Source organism: Lontra canadensis, unplaced genomic scaffold, assembly GCF_010015895.1.
Source record: "Lontra canadensis isolate GAN:19392208 unplaced genomic scaffold, GSC_riverotter_1.0 scaffold10, whole genome shotgun sequence".
NCBI classification, from domain to species: Eukaryota; Metazoa; Chordata; class Mammalia; order Carnivora; family Mustelidae; genus Lontra; species Lontra canadensis.
Window position 1 is genome coordinate 15,787,976 of NW_022631004.1, and position 17,338 is coordinate 15,805,313.

Below are 17,338 nucleotides of genomic sequence, written 5' to 3' on the forward strand. Positions count from 1 at the left end.
TCAGGCCAATTCTAGTTTCTTATAACATCATCATCATCATCATATTATAATAATAATAATCAACTCAGAAAAGCGAAGTTCTCAACCATCAATACCAATCAATGATATGAATTTGGCTAACTACGGATATATCCCAAAAACATAAGACTGCTAAGAATGATGAATGAAGAATGAAATCAGCATATGTGCCAATAGGGAATATTCAGTAAAGAGCAAAAAACATTTATTTGATATTCTGAAGGCTAAAAAAGAACAAGATTCTAAGTAGAAAGTTATATGCTACTAGAGGATTTTTTGTTAAATTTTAAAGGCATCAGGATATACTTTGAAGCTCTGGAGGGACAAAGGGAAGGGGATTAAAGATGGTGAATGCTGACCATCTCTGTACCAATTCTTACAGAGGGCCTTCTACATGCAGATTTAGGGGAGATGAATCAAAGGAAATGTGCCCTGGACTGCGGGAGTGTAAGGTTTTGTGATAACCATATACAATTAGAAATACATGTCTAATCAGACCCAAATGTGCCAGGAATAAATGCCCATAATGGATTTTAAAGCAGTCAAAAATTCTAAATATTTCTTTTGGCAGGCAGTGTCAGCTTGATTTTTAAGCTCCAATTTCTGTGGTAAGTTGTGACATTCCAAAACTCCCAACTATGAAGGAAACTAAATTCTAAAATTAATGAACCAGGGGCACCTGGGTGGCTCAGAGGGTTAAAGCCTCTGCCTTCGGCTCGGGTCATGATCCCAGGGTCCTGAGATCGAGCCCCGCATCGGGCTCTGTGCTCAGTGGGGAGCCTGCTTCCTCCTCTATCTTTCTGCCTGTCTCTCTGCCTACTTGTGATCTCTGTCAAATAAATAAATAAAATATTAAAAATAAATAAATAAATAAAAAATAAAATAAAATTAATGAACCAAAACTAAATTCTGACTTTATATTTGATTATGGGCTGACTTTCATATGACTGGGCATTGATCTTTCTTATGTTCTTCACTTGATCACTTCCTGCACATTGCATAATATGCTGTGCCTCCAGTAAATAAATTTATCAAAAAATAAAATTGAATATGTGACCAACGTTGATAACAGTTCAGCAAATACAATCACAAATACAATTGTCTTAACATTTCAGGAAGCATTAATAATAACACAGAATACCAGGCAAATCAGATGACTATTTTCTTCTATACCGGGTACATAATGGGTAAGCAATGGTTGAGAACTCCTATTTTTACTCATTTTTCCCAACAATGGCAACAACAGTTTGAAACATTTAGACAGCAATTCCACAACAGGCTACAAAAAACCAGACTGACTAATGCATTTTATTCGTCTAAACCCAACAGAGAATTCAGTGTTCAGCAATTAATTTTTTGTTCATTCTAAAAACCATCACTTTTTCATTAAGTGTTTAAAATTTTTTATTATATTCTTCAAGGTGAGACAACATGATATTTGATAAGACTACAAGATTTCAGGGCGCCTGGGTGGCTCAGTGGGGCGCCTGGGTGGCTCAGTGCATTAAGCCTCTGCCTTCAGATTGGGTCATGATCTCAGGATCGTGGTGGGATCGAGCCCTGCATCAGGCTCTCTGCTCAAGGGAGCCTGCTTCCCTTCCTCTCTCTCTGCCTGCCTCTCTGCCTACTTGTGATCTCTGTCAAATAAATAAATAAAATCTTTTAAAAAAATTACAAGATTTCTGTAGAACATAGATCTAAATAAAACTCTGCCATATATTAGTTTCTGTTTTTGAGCAGATTAAATTCTTAGTTTTCTTAGGCTGAGACTTCTCCTACGTGAAACAGGATAGCTACCTAATGATACTGGAGTGAGAACTGACCATACCAATGGAATAAAATGAATGAAAACACATCAAAGCATTGAGTGGACAGATGTTGGAAACATACTTCTTTATGATTAAATTCCATCTGAAAGCCAGTATTTTTTCTAAGAAATCAATCTCAATTTTAAGGTTGAAATAACTTATAAGATTTCATATGCTGATCTATATCCTAAAGGCAACTTATCAGGAATAAGATTGCCAGGAATGAAGAATATCAGGAATGAGAATATCCTGATATCCAGAACATAGATTTTGTTTTTTTAAGTTTCTGCATACACAAATCAGAATCACCACAAGGTGTCAGAATACCACAGACTTTGACTTGCTACTGCTCACTATAAAGCTCAGGAATGTCAGAAGACATGCTGCTGAGGGTTTTAAAACATACTCATTTAATTTAATGTAATTTAAAATATCAACATGTTAATATGTGCATACTTATTTTCATCATAGAAAAATAGAACCAGACTGCTTTTATAAGCTGGTGGTACTTATCACCTATTATTGTTACATGTCCCAGACTGATTTTATTTTTTCCACCTATGTTTTGTTTATTGTCATACAGTCTGTCTTCCTTCTTCAACAAAAAAGACTATTACATGCTTAGAATATGGTCTCTAAAAACCACTTCCCACTGAAAGGAACCAGGTTCCTTAAAGAGATGGCTGATTCCAGGCTGGGATAGGAAACGTCTAGGATGGGACTAGAATATTCCTCATACCTGAAAGCAAGAAAGCTAGCCTATATAGTCTATGACAGTTAGGGTTGTGTCAAAAGGACTCCAGAGGGGAGCCCACACGTCAAAGATGGGATCATGTGAGCTTTGAGATAGGTAATAAATATACGGATCGAATCACATCAAATATGCTTACACCAAAGAGTTTATAACGATATTTGGACTAAAAACAAAATAAAATCTCACTAGTCACTTTTGTATATTAGTAGGAGACAATTATTTTGAAAATCATGTTTTTTTTAAAAAAGGAGAAAAGAATGGAGCATTTACCCTGCCCTTCCTCTATAAAATTGTATCTCTGAGGTGCAAATAGTGGCTGAAATAGGATGCCTCTTTCTAGAAAAGAATTCTAGTTAATGAATGAGGAGTGACAGGGTTATAGTATCATTCTTTTCTAACTTCTCATGAAATATATAGGTATAATCATCAATGACTGCTAATATCCCTCAAAGGACACCAGACATAATGTATCTTCTGATGGCAGAACACCCCACTACCTATAAAATGTCCTTGCTACCCATTCCCCTTACAACACCTTCGTATCTAACTACCAATTTACAGCAAACAGATCTTAATACGTTAAATAATACCAATCAGCCAAATCCAGATTATGAGAAAATACAAGACAACAACCCAGTATCTACAATAAATAAACGGTAGGGTATGAGAGAAAGAGAGAGAATGAGAGAGAAGAAACAAGCAAGCGCAAGTGTCAGCGCCTAAAGATTAGGATAGATGCCAGAGACACAGCAAACAAGACAATCAAGGAACTTGACTTGCGTGTCTCATATTAAGGAAGTATTCATTTTTAGTTATGATATAATGGTTTAAGTACTCTTCTTTTAGAGATACATACTTAACTACTATAGATGAAATACCATGTCTGGAATAGCTTCAAAATCACCCAGGGCAAGGGGACAGCACAGAGAGGCTTATTAGGCAGATGAATGAAGTAAGACTGATGGTGAGTTGATGCTGAGGGAGGTTGGGTGGGGGTCAGTAACACTTTTCTCACTACATTTGCACATGTTTGCTATCTTCCACTAAAACAGTGTCAAGATATTTTAACTTTGTTTTTTCTTAAAAAAAAAAAAAAGCTTATGTTACCCAGGATATTCTACTTTTTTTCAGTGGTGACTTTCCCAAGTGAGACAGCATCCTTGTACTGATGTTAACTTTTACACAGCTGCGTTTACTAATCTGTCACCTTTGAAATGGGCCATTATGGAGTCATCAAGCCTATGTCTCAACCTTCGGTAACCTTGTAATTTCAGAAAAAATGTTCTAAAAACAAGAATAACACCATCAAAGATTAACCTTTTAATGAACTAAGAATTCTCCCCCGCTCATTCTGAAGCATCTTAAACATCTGGGGCCTTCTTAATACATGCAAAGACCCACGGAAAGAAGGCCGTCTCTAACAGCTAAGGCTTCCCCATAGCTTTCAGCGAATGCCTCACTTTCTCCTTTCAGTATTAACTCCAATTCTAGAAATACTTACTGAGATACAGGACTGGACCGAGGATGGACTATGAAATTAGAATTAAGTTTAGGCTTCTTTCACTGCATCTTTGAATGGTCTTCTTCTCACTTATACATTATTCCTATAACCCTTGAGGATTTCTCTTCCTTAAAAATCTTTTAACTGGTTCCTCCAGTGATTCTTAGCCGACAGCATGCTGGCCCAGCTAGGGTGTGTTTGGAAATGTATGAGGGGATATTTTTCAGTGTCATAATGAGTGACACAGGCAGCACTATCTACACCAATTGGGTAAGAGTTCAGGAATATAATTACCTACTTAATATCTACCTACCAATTATCCATGAGAAAAGCACAGCACCCTATGGAGAAAGAGTTTTACATAACATGCTCTCCTTCAAGTTCACTCTGAGTCATGTTTCCAGAAATTTTCCACAGACTTTACTCTCTTAATTAATTACCTCTCCTCTCTGTCCCCAAACATGTCTTGTCTACCTCTCTCAGAGCACCTGGGTCACACAATATTGGGAGTCTTCTGTTCACTTGTGTGTCCCTCTACACACTCACAAAAAATACACAGGTTGCTCCTTAAGAGAAGAAATCCTGTATCATTCATCTTTATATTTCTAGTATGACGTCTGACAGATAACTTGCAACGAATGGCATATCTGGGAAGGATGGAAAGAGCAGGGTTTGAGACTGGCACATGCTCGAATAGCATACGCAAAGGCACATGGATGAAGAGGAACAAAACACGTAAGGAAAAACAGTGTGAAGAATGATTACAATAGGAGCTTAGGAACAGGATCAGGGCTAGGATAAATCTTGAGCAACAGCAGCAATCAAGAGGTCCAACAGGAGGAGGAAACTTACATGAAAAAAGTGTGCTTCTCTAGAGAGAAGTTCAGATAAACAGAAACCCATGTAACTTTGGAGCAGAATGGTCCAGAAGAAAGAGGTGACTTATCCAAGGCTTCACAAAGGAAGACAGTGGAAGTACCTAGCTAACTGGTAAATCAATATATATGATGAAATATGGTTTCTGGAATACCAATACGAAAGGTTTATTTAGAGACAGATATTTCAAAGTTCGAAAAAGAACACAGTATTGTCTAAATAGCCACAATCCTCAAAATCAGCTGCACTGACACTACTTCTAAATGAAACTGGGACTTACCATGCACACAAGTCTATTCTCCTGGGTTTCCTTATCACAGGAGAGGTCTGAGGTGTCATCACCTCCAGCAATTCTTTCCCCAATGTCACCACTGATTCGCATCACCTCGACATGCAGCCGACCTGCCACCTGGAACAACAGAGAAGCAGGTAATGTTTCCAGATTTTGTTTTTTCTTCTGTTTAGAGTCAAATGGTTGAGAACTTAAAAGCCTAGGTTCTAACAGTTACTTTCCCTCAAAGTTTTTGGAATAATCACCATCAAGCAGATGGAAACACAAGTATTAATAATACACATAAACAGCTCTTGTCATTATTAATGAAAAAGAGTCACAACAATATACTGTCACCACCCCACTGTTTCTTAAATTTTTCTCTGAGGGACACAAGGCATGAAGAGAAAACGTACCTCTCCTTTCTGGTTGACAATTGGAACAGCATACTGTAACTTCACGTCATAGAAGAGGGACTCGAGGAAAACATTCGCCACCCCAATGAGACTGTGATTTTCCTGCTCATCATAGAATGGATCAGCACGCTTGAAGTAAGACCGTATGACCTTTAAAGAGATTTGGAACATCACAATTTCAGAAATTACTTAAAATGAATCAATTCAACCTACTACCACTTATTGATGGCCTCTCATAAAGTCATTAAATTTAGCTTAAGCACAACACACTTTCTCTTCCTCACTCCCATTAGAACAGTGGTCAGCCTCTTTCACCCATGACAGCCATCTTAATAATATATCATGACGTTTCTCTTCTCCTTTATGTGGAAATCTTGCCATGAAAATAGGGAAAACCAACTGACTAGAAAAAGGAGTTGAGTGCACAAAAGTACTCTTTAGTTTTCATTCATGTTTATTGTACTCGTTCCTGCCAAATGATAAGATGCAGGGCTACTAACGAGAGCTGACCCCCTTCCACGAGTGTGGTTTGCTTTTTTGTAATTTGTTGATGTTTTATTTCTGGGCTGAAATACAAGAGGAGTACAGAAGAAAGAAGGAAAAAAATTTAAGAAAAAATGTCATCCAACTACAAAAAGTCAATCTTATTGATGATAATCTGGAACAAATAATTTTTTTTTTAAAAACAAGAGGCTAAAAAATAAAAATAAAAAATAAGAGGCTAAGTAAACAACTCTATATGGAAACAACACCAGCAGATTTAAAAAACTGTAAAAATATACATAACATGTATTTCTGTTTTAAAATATGCACAAGTACATGGCTGACCTAAATGGAAAACCTACAACTTGAGGGTAAAGTTCCAGAGTACAGCTCTATAGAACCCACTGTAGGATCAAAACTCCTTCCATATGTGCTCTTAGTAGTATAAATATTAAGATACCACTGATGTTCTATTAAAAAAAGAGATACTGCAGATTTCTATTTGTGAGGTTAAATGTGTAGGGAAATGGGAAGAGAGATAATAAGGCCTGGTCTTTGTCCTAAGTAAATTCACAGTTCAGTACAGAAGCAGACACATGTGACACCAACAGAGGTCAGAATGGAATGTAGAAGAGTCTACTAGAAATCCAGAGAACACAAAAGAGAAGAAGAAAGAAGATGCTAGAAAAATAGGTTATTAAGATTCCTGATTAGCCAAACAATTTAGAGGATTAAAATTATTCTAGAAATAGGATTACTATTTTAGCAGAATGAACAATTCTTCCCTAAAAATAGGTAAGCTCCTTCCTGCTTGGTTTCTTCTCTGATGACCAGTTTGGTCATTTTTCTCAGATAACTTACCGGGGTATCTTCTTCGCACTCCTTCCACTCCTGATAAAGGTCTCTCATATCCAGCAACCTATTGTCCAGTTTTTCTAAAGACCAAATCTGTTTTCCTTTTCCTTTTCTTCTCACCTGGATTGCAGGTTCACTAAGAAGAGAGCCTCGCTGTAAAACATTAAGAGTGACCATGTGAAACACAAAGATATCCACCATGGAAGCCAACTCTGAACATTCTATACCCACCATCAAATGCCACCAACCAAAACGGAATTGCTATCCTTCTCTATTCAGTTCACTGCAAAACTTCTCAGGTACCTTTTAAGCTTAATATAATGCCATTATATTCAGCTGTGATCAAAATTTGAATTTAAGTATATAAATTAGATGTGATTTAAAAAGTAAATTTATATAGTAAATTATTCATATAGGTTATTCCTATAGTAAATGGGATATAAATTTAAATTTAAAACCCAAAAGATTAAATCATGTTTAATGGGAAATCAAAAAAATCAAGCCATCATCTGACCAGAGAGTATCTATGGGTAGAAAAAGAGTCATAAGCACTGAATGACAGGGGAAAAGTCTGCTGGGATGGACAGCTAGGATATGATCTTTTACCCTTCAATAGTTTGAATTTAAAAAATTTTTTGAATGGGTAGTATCTTAATGTGGTTCAAAACAGAAAATGTTTAAAAGAGCAAACTGTAAATGGTAATTGGAGGCAACAAATTATATCAATCTGTAAATACACATAGTTCAGATACAAAATTTAAAAAATAGTATGGGTTGCCTGGGTGTCTCAGTTGGTTAAGCAGCTGCTTCGGCTCAGGTCATTATTCCAGAGTCCTGGGATTGAGTCCAGCATCAGGCTCCCTGCTCAGCAGGTAGCCTGCTTCTCACTATTCCTGTCCATCTCACTATCTCTGTCTTGCTCTCTCCAATAAATAAAAACAGTATGAACTAAAGATGCTGGTCACACAACACTGTGGACAAAATGCCACTGAATGGTTCACTTTTTTTCTTTTTTTTTTTAAAGAGAGAAGGAGGGAGGGGCAGACAGAGAGAGAGAATCTTAAGCAGGCTCCATGCTCAGTGCCCAGCACAGAGTGGGGCTCAATCTCACAACCCTGAAATCTTGACCAAAATCAAGAGTTGGACTCTTAACCAACTGAGCCACCCAGGTACCCCTGAACTATTCACTTTAAAATGGTTAATTTTACGGGCGCCTGGGTGGCTCAGTGGGTTAAGCCGCTGCCTTCGGCTCAGGTCATGATCTCAGGGTCCTGGGATCGAGTCCCGCATCGGGCTCTCTGCTCAGCAGGGAGCCTGCTTCCTCCTCTCTCTCTCTCTATCTGCCTCTCCGTCTACTTGTGATCTCTGTCTATCAAATAAATAAATAAAATCTTTAAAAAAAAAAAAAAAAAAAAAAAATAAAATGGTTAATTTTATGTTATATGAATTTCCCCAGAAAAAAACCTAGAATTTAATGAAGTTTTTCCAGCTTGTAAAAGCAAGGTGGGTTTTTTGGTTTTTGGGGGTTTTTTAGATTTTATTTATTTTAAAGACAGAGAGAGAGAGAGAGAACACAAGTGGGAGGGTCAGAGGAAGAGGGGCAGAAAAAATTCTCAAGCAGACTCCACACTGAGCTCAGGGCCTTACATGAGGCTTGAACTCAGGACCCTGAGATCATGACCTGAGCTGAAACCAAGAGTTGGATGCCCAACCGACTGTGTCATCCAGGTAACCCAAAGCAATGTGTTTTTAATATGAAAACAGTTTTTAAACTTTTTAAAACCACAAGAAGAAAATAAAAATACCCCATGTGTAGAGACATATCTATCAGTTATCTATCAGTTTAGATTTATTGGATAATTATCAACTATTTGGATCGATCTACTCAGAATTTCAAGGAACTGTGAAATACACCAACGCTGCTTTACCATCTTGCCTATAATCATTTTCAAAGAAAGAGAATGCACATGAACAAAGATTCTGAAATCTGAAGCTCAAAAATTGCCATTCTCTCTACTCTAAAGGCCCTTCTACCTTCTACACAGCCTACTAGGGAATAAATACAAAAAGCTCATCAGGGATCCACACAGAGTGGTACTGCAGGTGGAGAATACTAGAACAGGGAGGAAACGGCAGCCAGCAATATCCTGCAGCATCAAGACTTGGCCCTCCAGCAACTACAAGAAGAACTGGAAAAAAGTAAAAAAAGAAATTTCTGTCTCTTACCAAAATCACGAGAGAGAGAGAAAGTGAGAGAGAGAAAAAGGAGTACAAAGCCAGGAGTTAGACCAGAACAAACAACAGAGTTCACAGCAGGGGCAAGACATGAACTGAAATGAACCTTTCCGGTCCAAAAACAAAAGGTCGTCTTGGATAAATGCGGAAAGATCCAGCCTGAATTAAAAAAGACTCTCTCCTGGGGCGCCTGGGTGGCTCAGTGGGTTAAAGCCTCTGCCTTCGGCTCAGGTCGTGATCCCAGGATCCTGGGATCGAGCCCCGCGTCGGGCTCTCCGCTCAGCGGGGAGCCTGCTTCCTCCTCTCTCTCTGCCTGCCTCTCTGCCTACTTGTGATCTCTCTGTCAAATAAATAAATAAAATCTTTAAAAAAAAAAAAAAAAGACTCTCTCCTTAAGAAATACTTCCTTGTCCAGCTCCTCTCTCTGGGTGAAATCGGAAAATACTAATCTATTAAATCAATAATAGCGTAGATTAGTAGCCGTTAACATGTTAATAATGGCTGCCTTGATTCCAGCGATAGGCATCATCTCTAACAGCCATGCAAACAGTCCCGTGAACACACTGTCAGGTTTCTAGGAGAGACAGAGAAGCCCAAAATGACTTGTGTCACTTCTAGGTAACTGACTTGGCTGCCCAGAAGCGAGCAAGGTTGCACTTTCCAACAAAGCCTGAGCCAGGATACGCAGCAAAGGGCTACAGACAGTCATGCTTCAAGGGGATAAAATGGTTGTTTCTGTTTTTCCAACTCAGACACTACAGAATGGAAGAGACCTTGCTTTGCTCAGTCTTCTAGAAAACTAAGCCATATACCTTCTGCCTATGATTGGCTTTCCTCTACCACTTTTTGTCTGATTCCCACTGTACCCATGGTGTGCCCTACAAATACCAATAAGCAACATAAAGCTCTAAGTTCAAATCACACACAGAACATGTATCAAAAGGCAAGTTTCCATAAAGCAATGAGTGCATCACGTTTACGGTAACTGTATTACTCAAAACATTAAGCAACCTATTTGCCAAATATCTACTCTATGAAAACACTGACCCTGAGGCTGTAACGCCACAAGAAAAAGATAGTAGTCCTTGCTACCAAATCAGAATAGAAAACCCAAACATTCATTAAAGCTTTGCTGTATCAAATACTGTGGGAGAAACAAAATATTTATCTGAATATAAAATTCTATATACCATCAAAATTATGTATGAATATGATTGAGAGTTAGAAAAGGGCCTAAATAACAAAAACAACTGGATGGGAAGGATAGAAAATTTTGATGGGGCTTTCCCCCTACATTTTATTAAGGTGATTACATTATACCAAGAGAAAAAAAAAAAAAGATTTGTGATCATGAATACACACAAGAAACAACTACTAAACAGTTTTGCAGAACAATCTATTAGCAACTGAAAATGACATGTAAATATCAACTAAACACGGAACTTAAAGGAGAAAGGTTGTAGGATGGCACAGGAATGAAGGGGAAACCCCACTTTCTGAAGACTCATCAGGAAAGACTTCCCAGAAATCACAGAAACGGAGTGATGAAAGGGAGCTGAATGGAATAAATTGGTGGGGTGTGGTGGGAGGAGGTGGAGAGGATATTCTAGTGGACAAAGGACACATACACACAAAGGCAAAGAATTAAAAGCAAATGAATTCTACTTGAGAGAGGAGAATAAGTACAAAAGGATGCAGACTGCAGAAAGGGTAGGTGGGGATGAGGACACACCCACTTGTATGTAATACTGGTGAAACAGACAGCAGTTTTCTCCAGTGGTTGTGTCTGTCTCTCCCATTACCAGCAACCTCACCTTCCTGTTGGCATCCAGGCTGGAGGCTGGAATCTGCAGGGTCACTTTATACTCTGTTCTTTTATCCAGCTCCTCTGCAATGTAACTAGCTTCTCTCACCAACAGATTGGCTTTCACAATTTGTTCCCTCAGCCTCATCAGGCTGTTATTCAGCATTGCTTCTCTTTAAAAAAAAAGGGTGGGGGAGGGAGGAGATAACCATCAAGCAGCACATGGGAATATCATGTAGTACACAATATGTTAATGCCAAACTGCGAACCAAGCTTTACAAGTGCCTTGTGCACACAGGGAATATATGACTGACACCGACCCATGCACGCACTTGTATCTGGGCTACGCTGTAAGTACTGGTACTCGCTCATGTAACAAGCTGGCCGCTGATTAGGACAGTGCTTCGAAACTTGACTGTGTATACAAATCACCCCAGGATCTTGAAAACCGAAACAGCTTGACTCAGTAGGTCTGGGGTGGGGCCTGACAGGCCACACTTCTATCAGTCTCCACCTGACAGGGATGCTGCCTGTCTGCAGACCAAACTTTGAATAGCAAGAGGTTAGTTAAGTACAGTCTGTACACCATGGATGAGACATTTTAGTGCAACGCTAATTAGCCCGTATAGAGTTCAAGCTTGCAATCTGCATCTCATTAGCACCATGCTTTACCCACCTGAGCTAATCAGTCCAGATAACCACCTTTTTTTTCCTTTTTTTTAAAAAGCATCTACCCAAGCTTCACAACCTAAAGTATGATACAATGATAAAGTATAACTTCTAAGTACAAATACTTATTTATTCAAATCCAAAAGCCATACAAACTAAAATGGGGCAGTACCTAACATGGACAACTTTAAATAAATCAATAAATGGGTGATTCCTGTTTTTTCTCAAAAATGAAAAAAAAAAGATCATACAAATGGTTCTGAAGGTGTTAACAGTCTCTCGTAATATAATTCTGTAATTCTTTATCAAATAATGTCTAGATTTCTCCACACCCTCTTACGTAGGTGAGTTAAAGCGCTGAGCCTATGCTATGCACGCGTACGAAAGGCCCCAGGAGCCTACCTCTCTTCAGCCCACTGTCTCAATCGCTGCTGAGCACTGGGTGAGTGGAAAGAAAACCGGTCCCCACTACGACAGTTCTGTTTCTCAGGAGACAGCCTTCGTCGTAGCTGCTCCAATTCATGTTCATACATAAGCCTCTGGCGCTCCAACGCGGATCGTTTTTCTTCTTCATGCTGTTGTTCTAGGCTGTTCAATATGGACTGCATTGGATCTAAACAAGGTTTTTTTTTTTTAAAAGGTAAATAATCAAAGAAAGGTCACAGTACAACAGAACAGATTTCCCATGTGGTTCTATATTGCTATGCTGTTTGTCATCCTAACTAGTAAATGAAGATTTTTTTTTTTAAGATTTATTTATTTGACAGACGGAGATCACAAGGAGGCAGAGAGGCAGGTAGAGAGAGGGAGGAAGAAGCAGGCCCCCTGCTGAGCAGAGAGCCCAATGTGGGGCTCAATCCCAGGACCCTGAGATCATGACCTGGGCTGAAGGCAGAGGCTTAAACCACTGAGCCACCCAGGCACCCCTAAATGAAGATTCTTGAAGATAGTTTGGACTAAACTTGGTTGTCCTTAGTTCCCGCTACTCATCATATTATCTCTTCTGTGAGATACATGCCGAACTGTCTTCCACACAGGAAAAGCAGGTTTACTGTATGTTCTACATGTAAGCTGAGAGTGACAGTGGCAGTCAAATTTCAAACCTGAGAAATTCTATCAATGAGAACAAAGTGTGCAGCAATTTGTACTCAAGGCTGAAAGAATGAAAGGTTTTTACAAATGTAATAAATTAAAAGAATATAGAGAATAACATAAAGATTTCCTTTTTTGTTAACATTTAAAAGGCCTCAGTCACAAACATTTTTAACTCTTCATCGACTTTAGAAAGATTCTAAAACGCACAGCAGATCTGCTCACCATTATTCCCCAGAGCCTTCATGGTAACCTCCATTTGCGCATATTCATAATTGAAGTTGATTTCACTGGACACCTCACTGGAGGAGTCTCCGTCTATATCCAGCTGCTCAGAACTGGTATCATTCTTCATGGACGTGTCGTGTTCCTCATCCTCTCGATCTGCTTTCTTTTTCTTTTTAGGCAAATTCAGTCTTGGGGGGGGGGGAAGAATATTATTTTAAAAATAAAGATACGCACTTATTCCATCCATTAAACACTGGCATTTGCTAGATGCCAAGGGGTACCATCTAAGTATAAGGCAATTACTATACTCAGGAATTTTATCTTCTGGTAGTAGAAATAAATACACACTCATGCACAAATAGTTACAACAGACCATATGACTTGGGGCCACATGACTGTGACAGGCTAGGTATTGAAGAAAAGCTGAGGACCACTAGAATAACAACAGAAAAGAGACACAGTAGGAAGTCGTTTGAGCCAAGCTTTAAAAGTAGGAACAGCATGAGAAGAGATGTGGAAATGGAAACTCTCATAGTCTCTGGAGAAATTATGAATGAAAAAACACAGAGGCACACAAAATTTGCATAGCATAAGTTATGGGAGTTACTGCTGGAAAGATCAACGTATCTCAAACTTGGAAGGCTTTGAAAACCAATCCAAGTAGTTTACACCTGATTTAGTTTGGGAAGGAGAAAAATGAAAAATATTTTCCAGATACTCTGTGGAAAATTCTTTTTCCAGTAATCAAAATATCGACTGGCCTCCAAGCAAAGGATCTCCATTAACTATAAGAAAAGTCAATCTGATGTCCCAAGCATGGTGACCAGTGACAGGAAGAGGAACAAACCAGGTCTGTAGTTCTGTACAACCTCAGCCTGCCCTTCCCTAGCAACCCAACACCAGTTTTCTAGGGAAAACGTGTGCAGTCCCAGCACAGCCACTTTCTCAGCCTCCCTTGTAGTTAAGGGGTAAATTCTACCAAACAAGACAAAAATGGAAGGTTGCTGGGGGCTCTGGGAAGACTTCTGCTTTTTCTGATCAAGCAGATAGGGCTTAAGTACCACCACCCTTCTCCCTCATTTTCTTCAAATGTGCCTGGATGCTGCTTTGATATCTAGAGTGGTGTAGACGTCATTAGACCACAGGGACATGCTAAGACAAAGAGACAGTGACAAGCCTTCTGCTGTGACAGTTTTGAGAGGCTTAGCCAATCCCAACAACCATCCACCTTTGGATTTCTTATTTGGTCAGTGAAACAAACTGTTTAAGCCACTGTAGTCAAGTCTGCCACTACCTGCAGCCGAAAACATTCCTAAATGAAATACAAACTTTATTTTATGACTACGGGAACTACAACTACTCTTTTCCAATAAAACATAAACAAAAAGATAAGCATGTCAGAAAAAAAAAAATAATGAATTCTTACACCAGATGGCAAAATAATCATCTTGCACTGGGAAATAAAATGGAAAAAAAAAAAGTAAGTAAACTCCTTATTTTTTCTGAGGGTTTTTTTTTTTTTAAGATTTTTATTTATTTATTTGTCAGAGAGAGAGAGAGAGAGAGAGATTGAGTGAGCGAGCACAAGCGCACAAGCAGGCAGAGGTAGAGAGAAGCAGGTTCCCTGCCAAGCAAGGAGCCCAATGCGGGACTTGATCCCAGAACCCTGGGACCATGACCTGAGCTGAAGGCAGTGGCTCAACAGACTGAGCCACCCAGGCGTCCCTCTGAGGGTATTGTTTATATGTCTCTCAGGTTCAAAGCATATAGTAAACAAACCATTAACAGTCAGTAAATATATATGTACAAAACAACGTATACTTTTTATGGAGTTAACTTTACCTTAACATTTTTACCATACATTCTTCTGTTTCAGAGTATAATCTTAATAATCTCTCTTTAAGAGCCATGAATAATGTCATACCTGAAGAAGTGGTTGTTTCCCCAGAGAATCCTGTCCCCATGGTGGAGTTGTATAGGACTATATACAGAAGAGCCATTTACAAATGTTCTGAGGGGAGAAGAGGTTAAACAAGCAAACAATGATTATCTTATTTTCTCCTTTAGTTACCCAATACTATAGAGATCTAGTTACTAGGGAAAAAGAAATAATCAATTCCCCAAAATAATCAATTCTCCTGCCCTCAGTGAATTTTACTATTTGTATTTACTTCTCTGCTGAGAAATGCTTACAGTACTAAGTATAATAAATTACTATCCTCTATTTTTCACAATTCCGAATTTGTTATATAGCATATTAAGGAGTAAATATGGAGCCATTATAGTCAACAGGAAAAAGCTGGGAGCAGTGTACATTACAACTCAAATGAGTATGTCCAATCTACATGAATAATAAGAGCCAAGCAACCAACTAGACTCTAGAAATAGAAAAAATGAGACCTGTGCTAAATTCTTCTGTAACTTCCTAGAGCACAGAAAAACATTCATATCCTATCAATATATAAAAGATTTATAGAGTCCACTTGACTGCTTATCTTTTTTTTTAAGATTTTATTTATTTATTTGACAGAGAGAGAGATCACAAATAGGCAGAGAGGCAGACAGAAAAAGAGGAGGAAGCAGGTTCCCCGCTGAGCAGAGACCCTGATGTGGGGCTCCATCTCAGGACCCTGAGATCAATGACCTGAGCTGAAGGGAGAGACTTAACCCACTGAGCCACTCAGGCACCCCACTGACTAACTTACCTTGACAATGCAGTTCAACAGAGGGGTGGATAGAAGGATATAAAGGGAAAAATTTGCTGGTGCAGGAAAAAAACAAAACTTACGCATACCATTGTAAGACTGATGTTCCTGGAATACCAGTTTCATCAAGCCTCTCTCCTCCTGAAGGACTCATTTGCTTAGATATGGGATAAAGGTCAAGTTCTTTATCTTGACCCTTAAGGCCCTACAAAAGGAAGCCCTGTTTATCTCTCTCTCTTCCCCCCTAGCAAATTCCCAACTCCAGCCAAAAAAAAAAAAAAGTTTAGGTGCTGTCCACTAAACATGATTAATTTAATTGACTCCTCTTTCAAAACCAGGTTTACCAGTCCTGCAACCTAGAACAGCATTCCCATTCCTCCCCATCCCCCTACCAAGTTCTACTCAGCTTTCAAAGCCCAGCTGGTTTCCGCTTCCTCTGTAAAAGCTGCTCATCACTCCAGCCTATAGTGTTAGTTTCTGTACTGTCCTAAAGCACTTAACTGGCTTTATATTGCTAGTTACTTTTTATATATATATGCATATACACAAAATCCTACTCTGGCTATCTGGATTTCACTTACCATGTAGGTTTTTAAACACTATAAGTAATTGGTCCTCCTATAGTCTGATTATTCAAAACATGAACTCAAAAACTGTAACAAGAGGGAACCTACTAAAATTAGCAGATTTCAGCTTTTATGACACAAATTCCTTAAATATAATGAGGAGTTCAATTAAAGGGAAACATATAGAGGCTAATTTTTAAAAAGCTAAGCCATTAAGCCATAATTAATAAATAAAAGCATGGTTATAATAAGAGTTTTCAAAGTGTGGTCTCTGTGGGGTCCTCAAGATCAAAGCTATTTTTTTTTGTATTTTTTTTTTAATTTTATTTTTTATAAACATATATTTTTTTTCCCCAGGGGTACAGGTATGTGAATCTCCAGGTTTACACACTTCACAGCACTCACCATAGCACATACCCTACCCAATGTCCATAACCCCACCCCCCCTCAAAGCTATTTTTATAATAATGCTAACCTGCCCTTTTCACCGTGTTGACATTTATACCGGCAATGAGTAAAACTGCTGTTTTAGCACAAACCAAGGCAACGGCACCAAACATGACTAGTAGTCACCGAACCACTCATGCCATGCACTCAGAATTGTTGAAAAAGCTTTCCTTTGAGGATGTCCTTGATGAAGCAATAAAAATTATTACTTTTTAAAAACCCTGACCCTTCACAACTTTTTAAACATTTCAGGTTGACAAACGAGAAGTACATAAAAAAGCACTGACACCAGAGTATGACTACCGTCCTGAGCAAAAGACATATATAAAGTGGTATCTAGGGCAGCCATTTTCCTGCAAATGGACAAAGCGAGGAAATGCCAGCTGTGAATTTCAAGTGCGAATTGGGAGTTTGGAAACTTGTGTCAATGTCCTCCACTCAAAGACCACTAGGAGCATTCCCGTAGCTGAACAAGCTGGGCTGATTATTCATGCACAGGGAGAAGACACAGTCACAGGAAGCATGGGATGTCTCAGTACCAGTATGCTCAGAAGGACTGTTGCAGGATTTGGGCTTTAGCCAGACGAGTTGGCAAAGGGTCTGAGAGAGG

General features: G+C 38.8%; 1 protein-coding gene across 3 annotated transcripts in view; it reads right to left on the reverse strand.

Moving 5' to 3' along the window:
- KIF13B (kinesin family member 13B) overlaps window positions 1-17,338 on the reverse strand; it is a 196,123-nt gene that overhangs the window by 69,581 nt on the left and 109,204 nt on the right. For all 3 annotated transcript variants that reach the window (XM_032855722.1, XM_032855721.1, XM_032855720.1), the window contains exons 15-21: window positions 14,935-15,021; window positions 13,008-13,198; window positions 12,093-12,303; window positions 11,032-11,194; window positions 6,989-7,135; window positions 5,645-5,794; window positions 5,238-5,366 (exon numbers count right to left, since the gene is read on the reverse strand). In XM_032855722.1, the coding sequence (XP_032711613.1) occupies window positions 5,238-5,366; window positions 5,645-5,794; window positions 6,989-7,135; window positions 11,032-11,194; window positions 12,093-12,303; window positions 13,008-13,198; window positions 14,935-15,021 (1,078 nt within the window). The remainder of the gene's footprint in view (window positions 1-5,237; window positions 5,367-5,644; window positions 5,795-6,988; window positions 7,136-11,031; window positions 11,195-12,092; window positions 12,304-13,007; window positions 13,199-14,934; window positions 15,022-17,338) is intronic.